Genomic DNA, 14754 nt, shown 5'->3' on the forward strand with positions numbered 1-14754 from the left:
CTTTCATTTAGCGTCAGTTGAGGGTTAGCCATGTCTACAAGAAAGGTTTTCAGTTCAACCAAGCGCTGAATCATTAAGTAAGTACTGCCCCATCGTGTGGCTTGATCAATAATTGCCCCTTTTCCAGCACGTCTCTTCAAAATTGAGTCAACTTTAGGGGTTCTGGCAACAGTAGCCAATTTTCTCACCTTGCCAATCAGTGCAGCAGCATGTCCTTCTTGCAGACTGTCTCTTATAGCCAGCTGTAGCGTATGCACAACACAGCGCATGTGATGAATGAAAGAACATATTGACACAGTTTCAACAAGATCATCTAAACTATCATGTTGCTGTTCATCTGAAGCAACTTCAGTTTGCTCCTCAGTTACAATACTGTGTTCCTCTATTTCAAACATTTGTGTGTCTGTGGACCCAGAATGTTCTTCTAGCTGCTGGTCACCATCATTACTCTCATTCATTAGCTTAATACTACTTATCATATTTGAAGCATTGTCAGTTACAACAGAAAGAACTTGCTCTTTTTTAAGTTCATAGTCTTGCAGAACCTTTTCCACCAAGACCTGGAGAAACTCACTGGTGTGATGAGCTTTGGTGTCTTTTACTGCCAATGTCTTGGTAACTATTTCATTTTTGTCACAAACAAATCAGACATTGATGGCAAAATAGTTCACTCTGTGACGTGTGCAGGCATCCATTTTAAGAAACAGAAAGTGTCCCTTGAGAGTTTTTTTAAGTTCTTCCTTTTGTTTAAAAGCTTCTTCGATTACTAATTTTCTAATACTCTCTCTCTCCAGAGAAACACCAAGCTTGCGGGCCATTTCCCCATTCAGACACATAAAAGCTGGTCGTGAAAATAATGAAATAGGCACACTATCCTTTACAACAAGCTCTATGATCTGTTTTTTAAATGTATCTACTGTCATTGTCACAGTAACTTTGTCACTGACAAAATATCTTGCAACTGATGGCTGCAAAGTTCTCTGCTCCTTTGTTTGGCTGGAAGAGCTGGGCACTGGTTCATTGGTTTGGATGCAGTCTCTCTCATCCACTGCTTTCAGTACTTCTGGATGAAAGCGCTGTAAATGTCTCTTTAGATTAGAAGCTCTGGTAGGAGCATTTTTATCTTTGCCTGAATATGCACTCATCTTGGCTTCACAGCATTTGTTTTCATCTGGATCATTTGTCATACACTGACAGACATAATGTTTTCTATCTTGAGTGATGGTGAAATGTTCAAATACAGCTGATTTAATGTGATGCTTCTTTGACATTCTCAGGTTTTTAATTCTGCATTCACAATCCAAATGACAACTGTTTTTCCTAAAAACAATTGTACAAAATTATTGCCAGGTCGTACAACTGATATAGTGGTCAGTAATACTGTTATTATTCCTCATGTACTCACAGTTAACTGATGCAAAGTTTGTTGAAAGGACAATACTTCTTACAGTCTTCCTCTTCTGAGTAGCAGGCAGCTGTGAGATGCTTGGAAGACGCACACCTAGTATGATCTAGTCTAGAGGAGGAGCTTTACTACTAAGAATTTGCAACACATTTTCACTTTCAGTTTCATACATTGTAAGTAGGGGGGTTGGGGCAGCATCAGGTTAACCAAGTATAAGATTAGATAAGGGCAGTGGAGAACAGTGACACACAAGAAGTAAGAAATGTCTCTATCTCCAGCAGAACTGCTTATCACTGTTGTTCATAGTTTGATAGAACATATATATTTGAATAACATTTATTAAATTCATATGAAAGTTCAATTATGAAATATTAATACATTTTTTTTAAAGCTGGAGTCGGTACATTTCTACCGACTCCGACTCCGACTCCAACCAAAACTAACTCCGACTCCGACTCCACAACTCCGACTCCACAGCCCTGGTACTCGCTCTACTCCTCGTTTCTCACACTACCCCTCGTTTCTCGCACTACCCCTCGTTTCTCGCACTACCTCTCATTTCTCGCTCTACTCGTTTCTCGCTCTACTCCTCGTTTCTCGCACTACCCCTCGTTTCTCGCACTACCCCTCGTTTCTCGCACTAGCCCTCGTTTCTCGCTCTACTCCTCGTTTCTCGCTCTACTCCTAGTTTCTCGCTCTACTCCTCGTTTCTCGCACTACTCCTCATTTCTCGCTCTACTCCTCGTTTCTCGCTCTACTCCTCGTTTCTCGCTCTACTCCTCGTTTCTCGCTCTACTCCTCGTTTCTCGCTCTACTCCTCGTTTCTCGCTCTACTCCTCGTTTCTCGCACTTCTCCTCCTTTCTCGCTCTACTCCTCCTTTCTCGCTCTACTCCTCATTTCTCGCTCTACTCCTCGTTTCTCGCACTACTCCTCGTTTCTCGCACTACTCCTCGTTTCTCGCACTACTCCTCGTTTCTCGCTCTACTCCTCGTTACTCTGGACTTTTCTAGAATATCAAGTGTAGCCATTGTATTGGTAATGAGAATAAAATATTGAAGGTATTTTTTATTAATTGAGCCGCATCTGTAACATCTCCTGGATGAAAGATGTTGGATAAAATGTGTAATCTCATACTGTTTATACTGTGTTATAAAATCATTGGAGTCATGGCTGTATGATTGTCATAGGGAAGTATGGTGTTAATTTTAAACATGGCCTTCAAAGTGTCTCGCATCAACACAGAAGGGAGTTGGGAGACTCATCTGCCTGGACCCCGGCCTGTATCAGACCGCTCAGTCTCTGGTGGAGAACCTTGTGTACTGAGCTCAGAGAGAAGACGTTCTCGCTTTTATGGAGCTATCTAGTGAGCGATCAAGTTATTCTTCAGGTGTCAAATGCATAACAGCATCTGTACTAAATATTCTGACCTATTCCCTACTAATGGGGGATATTTGGAAGAGGCCGATCTTATAAGAAAGGATAGTATCACTATTAATTAACATGTCCTTTTAGACAGTCTGGAGTGACCTGAAATGATGTTAGTCATTCAATGGGGATCTAGATTGCATGTCTTTCTCAAGGCCCTCTGAGATACTATGGTGCCTCAAGTGAGAGGTTGTCCTTAAGATCAGGTGGTATATTTGCCCTTTTCATATTCAATAATAATGGAAGCTTCTAGAACCACAGAACCAGCAACAATATGAATATTCTTGGTATTGGATCTGTTCCTAACTAATCATCATAGCCACCAATTTGTAGACTCTGAATTTGGGCAGATTAAGGCCTCCTAAAATCTAGTTTGTTGTAACTAGAATATGCTGGTGGGCCTATTTCAACCTCCCTCAATCTTACTCCCTTCCAACTTAAGCTTCTGAAGAATTATTGGGTCAGATGTTGATCAGTTTTCTCAATAGAATAAAATAGGTTTGGGAGAGAAATCCTTTTAATAATGCTCACATGAGTGGGATCCTTAACAAAAAAGCGAAAAAGTATTTAGATATTCCACGCTTTCGTGTCCCTTTTTTTTATTTCCTCCTCAAAATTCACAAAGGTGCTAAAAATCCCCCTGGCCGCCCCATAATATCTGGTGTGGGGTCTATCACTTGCACCTTGTCCCATTATATTGATCTCTTTCTACATATTCCGCATAATCTTGGGCTGTACACAATTGATCATTTTTTATCATCCCATGACACGATGCCTGAAGCACAGAAGATTTTTCGGAAGGTAGCTATCATGTTCATCTTGATCAATAATGTATTTACAGTTTATTTGAAATTTCTGCATACCGTCAGACTAAGGGCTGCGCCATGGGGACAAGATTCACCCCCAGTTTTGCAAACCTTTTCATGGGGCTGTTTGAGTCCGTCTTCATCACTCAGTCCTCTCTGGCTTTGGGACGAATAGTCCTCTACCGTCAGTACATAGTTGATTTGTTCTTTGTTTGGTCTGGCTCAAAAAAATGACGCTCTTGAGTTTGTTGAGGCTCTCAACAAAAATTCTTGGGGAATCTCCTTTACTGTTTCCATGTCTCATCCCGCTCTTCTGTATCTGGACCTGAGGTACTTCTTGATACCACGTGTAGGTTGTCCACTTCACCACACTTTAAACACATAGATGTTAACAGTTATCTCCGATTTGATAGTGAACACCTTCCCAAATGGATCACCAATGTGCCATATGGCCAGTATTGGAGGATACATAAAAATTGTACGGATGATTCAGATTTTTGGGAAGAATCAAAAACCCTGAATAAGCGGTTTCAACAGAAGGGTTACCCCAAAAAATTAGTTTGTGATGCATTTCTTAAAACAAAATCACTTTCCCAAGATTTTTGCATCAATAAAATTGAGTCTAAGGCGGCTGAAAATAACACTCCTGAGCTTGTCAAGTGGAGTAATCACATACAATCAGTCTCGTATGACTATCCAGAGGATGCTTGTAACATTTTGGTTTATATTAAAAGGTGATCCTGTTCTCTCTGGGCATCTTCCGGACAAACCTAAAGTGGTATATAGAAGGAATCGCAATTTAGGTAACCTGGTGGCACCTAGCAATACGGCACCTAAACCTCACTTGGTGGGAGTGAGGGCTGTTTTCAATTTGGGGTGTTTTTCGTGCTAAACCCCTAAGTGCTTGTGCTGTTGCACTATCAAATACAACAGGCAATGTTCACACCATCAACTGTCATGCTGATTGTCAATAAACTTATGTAGTCTATTTGTTGCAATGTACTTGCGGCCTGCAAGATGTAGGCCGCACAATACAAACTATGCACGCTCGCCTCAATAAACACTGTCATAATATTCGTAACGGATATCATTTACATAGTGTATCCAGGCATTTCAGTGTTGCGCTTCAGAAAGTTGCTAAATATCTGAGATTCACCATAATAGATCAGGTTGCTGACAATGTTCCTGATGGCTGGGGAGCCTCATTAATAAAGAAAGTTATTGGATTTTTAAACTGGGCACCTTGGCCCCTGAAGGGTTAAACTTAATTATAGACAGTTATTGGTCAGTGATAACTTTCTTGTTTACACGTAGTCCATTTTCCTTTGGCACATTGAGAGCTATGTGTTTTAATTGGGTATTGATCCCCATTGGTGCAATTCCCCTTTAAATATGTCATCTCCCCTTATGTTCTTTGTACCACCTGAGGAAGATAGCTCGTCCCTATCGAAATGCGTTGTGGAGTGCAAAGAATTTTTAAGGCTTGTGATTTCAACCAATATTAATTTACTTCCTTTTTCCCCAGCGCTCCTAAAGACCGCGTCTTTCTTGCTTCCACATCTACGTCCCTCTTGAGGGTACGCGGCACCTCCGAGCTCAGTATCATCTTTTCCTTGGTCAAAGGACCTACGGTGATGTGATTCTGGCAACGCCTCCTCGCGGTCACGTGCTTGGACCCCGTGACTCCAGCAGGAAGAGATTGTAAACCTTTACGGCGTAATGTGTAACCAATGGTTTTCTTGGTAACTGTGGTCCCAGCTGCCTTGAGATCATTAACAAGTTCCCCCAGTGTAGTTTTTGGCTGATCTCCCACCTTCCTCATGATCAAGGATAACCCACGAGGTGAGATTTTGCAAGGGATCAAATAATTATTTGCTTCACTGAACACCAAGGACAACGCCATACAAACATCAATTTACCATAAGCCCATAGGATGTCCAGCATATCTTAGATGGAACAGCTGTCATCCAAGACACACACACAAAAAAATTTATCATCTACAGTCAAGCCCTGAGGTATATTCGGATCTGTTCAGGCAGTAAAGATGGGGAACTACAGCTGCTATCTGTCACAGTCCATTTTTGGATCTGTGGCAGATTTGGCTTTTCATATTAAAACTTTTTTCCTTTCAGGCCATTGGGGGGGTTAATGTCAGTTTTTCCCCCTGCTGGCCTGCTGGTGTAATTGCATTGCTGCTGGGTTAGCTGATGTGGGTGGTGACCACTCTCACCATCTTTAAAAGGTCACCTGATGCATCAGCTGACTGTTGGTTATACAGGTCCTTTAGGAGACCAACCGATGTGGAGAGAGGAGCTTTCTGGTGCAGTGGTGCTTCAGCTGAATGTTGTGATCTAGTGCCTTACTCTGCTGTGCGGTGCATTGCAGCACAGAAAGCTAAGTGTTGCATTTTTGTTCCCCATTCTCTTCTGGTGTCTGTCTTACCTTATCTTGTATTGTCTTAGTGCAGCGGTGGTACCAGTGTGCTCACTTGCCAATTCCCTACTTAGGGATAGGAGCAGGGCAAGTGAGGGTTTAGGTATTCTGCTCGGCGGCGGGGTGAAAAAACCCGTATAGGGACGATAGGGAGATCAGGGCACATCCTTAGGTGAGTGTAGGAGGTGTTCATTCCCCCATTCCCTATCAACAGGGGCTGCTGTTGTTGTGTCCCTGGTGTTCCCTGGTGTTTCTTGATGTTTTTTGTTCTGCCATTTGGTGACCGTCCAATCCTTGGGTCGTGTCACGATAGGACAGTCACTTCGTGACATTATAACCAAATGCCCATTTTTTTTTTTTTTTCTGGTGAGCCATGTCCCAAGTTCAGGCCTTTGCTCAACTACTCCAGACCCTCACTGATGAGCTCAAGGTGCTGCATGGTGAGGTGGTGCAGCAGCTGCAGCAGTTGACGGGGATCTGGGCCTCAGCTCAGTTGCAAGTTCTACCAGAACCCAAAATATCTCTCACTGACCTGTTCTCTGGGAGGCAGAGTTAAATTTTTGGTATTTAAGGAAGCCTGCAAGTTGTACTAACCCTAAGGTATGCCAGTCAGTACTAAAGATGATGACGTCATCCAAGTACATTGATGCATACTTATGATGGGGTTCCAGCACTATGTCCATCAACCTCTGGAACATGGCTGGGACCCCATGTAGTCCAAAGGGCAAGACTACAATATGGTAAAGACCCTCCGGTGTTATGAAGACTGTCTTTTCCTTTGCTGACTCCTTAAGAGGCACCTGCCAATAACCCTTGGTCAGATCGAGCGTGGTGAAATACTGGGCTTTACTCAGGCACTCGATCAGCTCATTCACCGGGGGCAATGGATAAAGGTCGAACTTCGACACCTCATTCAATTTACGGAAGTCATTACAGAACCGTAATGATCTGTCCGGCTTCGGGATTAGCACAATGGGGCTAGCCCAGTCACTCAGGGATTCCTCAATTGCTCCCAGCTGGAGCATTTGTCTTACCTCACTCACGATGACTTGTCTCTAGGCCTCGGGCACCCGGTATGGTTTCATTCGTATCCTTATATAAGGCTCCATGACAATGTCATGCTGGATGACTAGGTATGACCGGTAATTCCGAGGATACATCTGCATTCTCTTGAACTAATTTCCGAACCTCTCTACGTTGCTATTTCGAAAGAGTGTCTCCTATTTTTACCTCTCTCTCGACCTCGTCCTTAGCCAGTGACAGAGGGTTCCTGTTGGTACAACCGGAGTCGCCTACACAACCAAACATTCCCGGTCCTTCCAAGCTTTCAACAGGTTGACGTGATACAAATGTTCGAGTTTTCTTTTTCTGGTTTTTCTCGGTAGTTTACTTCCCCCACTTTTTCTCAAACTTCATATGGCCCTATCAACTAAAAACATCATCTAATAGATTGTGAGCTATACCTTCCCCAACTACTTGTGAAACCCCCGCTTCGGCACACCTCCGCTAAGCTTATCGCCCGGGAGTTGTTTCCCCAACTACTTGTGAAACCCCCTGACTCCCCATGAATCCCCCATAAAAACCTTTTATATTGCTCCCGCGCTGTATGTAAATATCCTCGGTCCTGTCCGATGGGCGTTGGTTCTTGTCCATCTCTCCACCCCAAATCAGCGTGCTGTATGCATTCCATTCTGTGAATAGCGTTGCTCGCATACAGGTCCCGCGCACATTCAAATTGCCTCCCGCGCGTGTGCAGTATGCTTTGCCCAACTGCGGGCAAAGCCGAAAAGCATTAGCGCGCATGCGCTGGAAGTACTATGTCCCGGAAGTATTTTGCTGTGTTTCGGGACAGAACTAACACCCATTGGACCGGACCGAGGATATTTACATACAGCGTGGCAGCAATATAAAAGGTTTTTATGAGGAATTCATGGGGAGTCAGGGGGTTTCACAAGTAGTTGGGGAATGTATTGCCCACACTCAATTATATTTTAAGTTGATTGGCCAAGAAACTGGTGACAGATTCCCTTTAAAGGAGCAGACCATGGCCTTTTTGTTATACAAGCGGCCCTGCGCTGCCTGAGCATCCTCCAAATGCTTCTTTACAATAGACATGACCGCTGCGATCCGGTCCTGCATGTTGGCCAGGTGTTCTATTACGCTTTTATGTGGCGTAGCTTCCTGCCCCCACGTCTCTTTGGCTACATTCAGCAGACCCCTAGGATGCCTGCCATACAGTAGCTCAAAGAGTGAAAACCCCGTGGAAGTCTGCAGTACCTCGCGAACATAAAGTAGGGCAACATGATGTCCCAATTCCTTCCATCCTTGGAAACCACCATCTTGAGCATGGACTTAAGGGTTTTGTTAAAGCGCTCAACTAACCCATCGGTCTGAGGGTGGTACACCGACGTGTGCAACTGCTTTATATTTAGGAACCTGCACAGTTCCCTTGTCACCTTGGACCTGAAAGAAGTCCCCTGATCAGTGAGGATTTCCTTTGGTAACCCAAGGCGACAGAACATGGCAAACAACTCCCGGGCGATAAGCTTAGCGGAGGTGTGCCGAAGCGGGATGGCCTCAGGTTACCGAGTGATGTAGTCTACGACCACTAATCTGTGTTGATGACCCTGGGCGGATTTTACTATCTGACCCACCAAATCCATCACAATCCGCTCAAAAGGTACCTCTACAACGGGCAGAGGTAATAATGGACTCTGGTAGTTCGCAGTGGGTGAGGTTAGTTGGTACTCCGGACATGTATCATAGTACCTCTGGACCTCTGCGTAGACCCCTGGTAAAAAAAAAACACTGCAATATACGCTCCTGCGTCTTTTTGGCCCCCAAATGCCCTCCCAACACATAGATGTAAGACATGTCGAGCACCGCCCGACGGTAGGATTGAGGCACTAACCTTTGTTCTACCACCTCATCCCGGATTTTATCAACCCTGTATAATAACTCCTGGTTGATCTCCATACGTGGGAACACTGTCTTTGCACCTGGCTGCTGAGTCACCCCATCTATCTCTATTACTCTTTCCGGTGCCTGGCTCAGAGTGGGATCCTGGAGCTGAGTAGTCTCAAACTTACCAGGGGACACTTCCAGCTTGGGAATTGGCGGGGTCTCCTCAACCTCTCATGCCAATACCTCTAGGGGAAACCTATCGGGGTGACACTCTGTCCCTAGGTTGGTGACCCCTACAGCAGGTATCTCTGACTCAGGATCTTCCACGCCCGGAATAACACTTACCCTGGGAGGGTTAACCCTGGTCCCCCACAGGGACAAGTCTCTTTCCAACAAAGTCCCATATGGAATGATCTTCACCACTCCCACTACATGTTTTATTTCCCCACACGTTGTGGAAAATGTAACCTCTGCGGTCGGGTACTCTTGGAGTTCCCCATGGATACATACCACCCCCCACTTTCCATCCATTGGGGGTTGTCCCTGGCAATGAGGGATCCATGGACCAGAGTCACTAAGCTCCCCGAGTCTAAGAGAGCCTCCGTCTGGTACCCGTTAATGAGCACCTGGCACAGTTGGGGTTCACTACCAGCAGTGCCTGTAGTGGCGGTGCAGACTGGCTGGGCATGCATAGACACACGGCGAGTATACCCAAAGTCCATGGGTTCAGCTGTCAAGGGGCAGTTGGCAGCCATATGTCCGGGCCCTTGGCGCTGCCAACACATGATAGCTGTGGCACGACTGGACCTTGGGGCAGATTTAGGGGACACGGGTCTGTTATCATTCTCACTCTGGGATACCCGTCAGTATGTGCTTGGTCCTGACTGGACCCAGTAGAGGGTCATGGATTTTTCCCAGGCTCCTGGGCTGGCGGGGCCTGAAGTGATAGTCAAAGTGGAGCAGTGTCCTGAGTGGCGGTATACCGCACAACCAGTCCAATCACCTGGTCCAGATTGCCCAGGTTCCCTTTCCCCACCCAAAGCTATATGGCTGCAGGCAGAGCTCTCACCAGCTGATCGATTACCACCCTCTCTACAATTCTGAGAGGGGTCAAGGTCTCAGGCTGGAGCCATTTTTCTACCAGCTGCAGCAAGTCATAGGCCTGAGACTTGGCGGGACAAGACTCTGCAAAGGACTACTGGTACACCCGCTGAGCCCACACATAGGTATTAACCCCCAGTCGGGCAAGGATCTCACCTCTCAGCTTCACATAGTCCAGTGCATCATCCCGAATGAAGTCCAGGTAGGCCTTCTGGGCAACTCCCATCAGGACGGGGGCCACCTCTTCAGCCCACTGGGTCACTGGCAAGCTCTCCCGCTCTGCTGTGCATTCAAACATGATGAGGAAAGCCTCCAAATCGTCCTTGGGACTCATCTTCCCGGGCCTCTGACCAAAACGTGGTCGTTGGTGGGGCCGCATCTCATATAGTCGCAATCTGCTGCATCAGCAGATTATTTGTCTGCTGAATTCTTGCTGCTGCCGCAGCAACTGCAGCGCCTCTTGCTGCTGTTGGTGAAACTGTAGCTCCTGTTGCTGCTGCTCCTGCTGCCGTTGCTGAGTGAGGACTGACTGCTCCAAAGGCTCAACCATTTTCTCAGCAGGCTTGAACTGTAGTGTTGCAAGCTTAGTCACTGACATGCAGCACGCTTTGGGGTATGCCTCAGTTCACACTGCCCATATCCTCCACCATATGTAGTGCGGTCAGTGCAGTGTGACAGGCAGGCAGTGTCCACAGAAAAGTTCAAAACAAAGTCTTTTAATGTCCAATGAAAACTTAAATTTGAACTCAAAAGATATCCTTTGGATCGCAGCCTGGAAAACAAGACAGTCCGTAACCGGGTCCTGTTGCCGTGGGCCTCTGCACCGTGTACGCTGAGGGGTGCCAGGCCTTTTGGCTCCGCTTGGCTCTGTGTTGCTTCACACAGGCTGAGCTCTGCAGAGCCTCTTGCTCTGCACGCTTGCAAAACCAAAACTGACACACCCAACCCTCTGCTGCAGGTGATCTTACAAGGAACCTGTGGCTGTAGGCCACATGGAAAACCCGGCCGGGGAGTAAACTGACCACACCACTACCATCCTGTTGTCCGCTTCAAAAATAAAAGCCCTTGGCAGGTTTTCCATAAATCTACCTTGAGCAAATAGCTTGCCCAAGACCAATTCATACTTTTATTTTGCACTGCAATCACAGCTATACAATGCACTCCTGCGGCCTCAATACGCTTCTGTACGCATCCTGGAAGAAACATAGCAATGCTGGCATATGACACCGGTCACTGCCTCACAAAGGTAATGGATTTCTTCTCATGTACATCCTTCAATGTGGTGACATGACAATGAGCAAGGTGCCCTGGAGGTCTCTATATTGGGGAACCCATGAAAGACTACAAACAAGGATGAAGCTACACCGACACAATCAGGAATGAGATGGACGCCTGTGGGAAAACATTTCTCTGCACCTGGACACTGTATGACAGACGTAAAAGTCCTAAAAGGTCATTTTAAGGACGACAGAGAGAGAGAAAATGTGGGAATTCAAACTGATAAAGATGTTCAATTCTTTGACACTAGGACTCAATGTAACACCTGGATATATGCCTCACTACATGGATACAATTCACACCTCCACCAGACGGCCTCCGGATCACTAAGGGAACATTCCCACCGCCTCTCCATCTGTAACAAAATGCCTAATTTGATCTCCTTGGCGTCTCTTTTGGATGCATCACCCTCCTCCTCATGAACAAATGTCCTGCTGTAATGTCCCTTAAATGTTGCGCTTTTTTCTTATTCATTTATTGGTAATGCTGCCTGAAGAAGGAGCTGCTGTGCTCTGAAAGCTGCAAACATCTATTATTTTCTGGTTAGCCAATAAAGGTATCGCTCTAAGAATATGTCTGTCTTCATTGGGCAGAAAAGTATTCAGATCGAGTACCCTAGGATCAAATTCATCTGGACCAGGAGATGTAAATTCATGTGAATTAGCTCAGTGTTCCCTCACCATCTCTCTGTTTATAGATAGTGTGGATTCTTTTACTCCTTCGATGGCCCCGTGAAGATCAGTTCATGTTACATTCGCTTTCTTAGAGAACACAGATGGAAAATCGGAATTTGAAAGTTCAGCTTCTCAACATCATTTTTGATCACTTTACCCTTTTCATCCTGTAAAATTCCTATAGCATCTTTGACTTTTCTTTTACTTTTGACAAACCCCCAAAATCCTTTTATGCTGCTTTTGGTCTCCCTTGCAGGCCTCCCTTCATTACTGGCTTTAGCTCTTCTAACGCTTGCCCTCCATTCCCTCAAGGTATCATTTTATTCTTCTTTAGATATGTTCTCCTCCCCTTCCGTTTGATATGCATTTCTTTTTTCCTTTTTAACAAGTGATTAAGTTCTGTCTTCATCCATCCCGGTCTCTTTACATAATTCCAACTCTTCCTTCTTTTCAGGATTGTAACTGATTTTGCAGTGAGAATTTTATTTAGCAAAATCACCCATCCTTCTTCGACATTTGTGTCCTGTAGAACATCCGGCCATTGGACCTCTCCTACCCTCTTTCTGAGTCCATTAAAAGCTGCCTTTTTAAATCCAACCTTAAAGTCTGAGTCCTCGCTGGTCTTCTCCTCTTGTAAAACAAAATTTGAGGATAGCTTGATCTCTGCCCCCTAAATTCCCAGCCACCTTTACTTCCTCAACCATTTCCTCTCTGTTGGTAAGAATTAGGTCCAAGATTGCAGATCCTCTCATTTTCACGTCTACTTAAGATAAAGTTGTCAGCAAGAGAAGATAAGAATTTTATGGACCAACTACTTTTGCATGAGAGAGATTCCCAACAAATATCTGGATAGTTAAAATCTACCATGATCACTATGTCGTAGTTTTTTTGAGTACAGAGACATTGATGTAAAAAGAGTTAATCCATATCCTCAGTCTGACCAGGCGGCCCTTAGTAAACACCTACAATAGTATCCTTTCTGTTCTTCTCTCCTTGTATTCTTACCCAAACAGTTTCTACAGAGCTACCAGTCTCTGAAGCTTGGATCTATGTGGAGATGTACGCTTTTCTAACATACAATGCAACACCACCTACCTTCTTGTAAATCCTTTTTCTAATAAATAAGTTGTAGCCTTCAAGGTTTGTATTCCAATCATATGTCTCATCCCACCAAGTTTCAGTGATGCCTGTGACATCATATCTCTCTTTCGTTAGCAGCTCCAAATCTCCATGTTTGTTTCCCATACTTTGCGTATTTGTACAGACACAATTTAATTTGTAGTCATACAGACCCGGCTCTGGGCAAGAACAAATTTATCCATATGATAGACAGGCCAGATTGTTGTCAGATGCAGTTTATCATATGAGAGTCATATGACACAGGCTCTGGGTAGGCAGACTAGGATCCCCATGATGGCAGGACATGTTTTATGCAGATGCAGTTTATCATTTGGTCCAGGCTCTGTGCAGGCAGAGTTAGATCCATGTTTGACCTGAGTCAATGTTTGCAAGGTATAAGTCCCAGGTGGAGGATACCTGTACTCGCTACCTTGTCACTGTACATATCTGACCGGAGTACAGAAGCTCCAAGGCGTGGACCCTGCTGGTAATTGTCTGCACTTTACTTGACAGATGGTTCACCAGTTTCTGGGCAGGACGAGCAGCGGCGGCTTCTGTGCTAATGACGGCATCATGCACAACACCATTCCCAGTCTGCCATTTGGAGGGATTGGTAAGTGCCTTGTTTTCTACTTCTCTACTTTTTGTGCAGGCAGTACAGATTGCTGAAGGTCCTTCTTGCACAGAGCAGAGGACGCTGCTTGAGTTTCTGACTGTACACATTGCTTAGATCTACAATTCCACCATTAAGTATATACCAAACCCAAACAATGCAAATAATATAGATCAAAGTATTGTGAGGGGTTGACTCACTGACTGAGCTGCTTTAAGTGGAAGACACAGGAACGCTTTTCGGGTAAATCACTTGCTGTTTTATTATAGCGTAAGGCTGTGTGCCCACGTTACGTACGCTATAAAACACATTTCCATGCCATCCTGTGGGATTCTGCAGTTGCTGAGCCAATGCTGCGGATTTTTCAGGAAAATCCGCAGCATGTCCATTATTTCTGCGGAATCGTGGTGGTTCCACCACCATAGGATTGCATTGAAACGCTCACTTTACGCATGTGGCTATGTCCAGCATGCGTAAAGTGAGCGCTTCACTAGCGGATGGTACCCAGGGTCTGGAGGAGAGGTGACTCGCCTCCATGCCCTGGGTAAAATATTCCTGTAAAAAATAGAATTAAAATAAAAAATAGGGATATTGTCGGCCCCCCGGAGTCCTCAGCGGTGCTGCCAGCAAGTTCCGTTCCCAGGCGTGCTTTGCGAGAATGACCTCTGATGACGTAGCGGTCACACAACCATGATGTCACAAAGGTCCTTCGCGCAAAGCACGCCTGGGAACGGAACTTGCCAGCAGCGCCGTTGAGGACCGGGATCACCGCTGAGGAGATTGGTGGCCACCAGGAGGTGAGTTTATCCATTTTTTTTAAATTATTTTTAACATTCTGTCTGTTACTATTGAGGCTGCATAGGCATCATCAATAGTAAAAAGTTGGTCACACTGGTCAAGCACTATGTGTTTCCAACCTGTCAATCACTTTTCCAAGCGATGCTTCAAATCGCTTGGAAAAGCACTAGCATTCTGCAAGCTAAAAACACTTGTGT

General features: G+C 45.1%; 1 protein-coding gene across 2 annotated transcripts in view; it reads left to right on the plus strand.

Moving 5' to 3' along the window:
• LOC141076750 (aldehyde dehydrogenase family 3 member B1-like) overlaps positions 1–14754 on the plus strand; it is a 204298-nt gene that overhangs the window by 147787 nt on the left and 41757 nt on the right. The window contains exon 9 of one of the 2 annotated variants that reach the window (XM_073564037.1): positions 13660–13759. The exons of the other annotated variant lie outside the window; for it this stretch is intronic. Within the exon in view, the coding sequence (XP_073420138.1) occupies positions 13660–13759 (100 nt within the window). The remainder of the gene's footprint in view (positions 1–13659; positions 13760–14754) is intronic. 2 annotated transcript variants of the gene reach the window in all.

The sequence above is a fragment of the Dendrobates tinctorius genome, unplaced genomic scaffold, assembly GCF_039654945.1.
Source record: "Dendrobates tinctorius isolate UK_male_01 unplaced genomic scaffold, ASM3965494v1 ptg000423l, whole genome shotgun sequence".
NCBI classification, from domain to species: domain Eukaryota; kingdom Metazoa; phylum Chordata; class Amphibia; order Anura; family Dendrobatidae; genus Dendrobates; species Dendrobates tinctorius.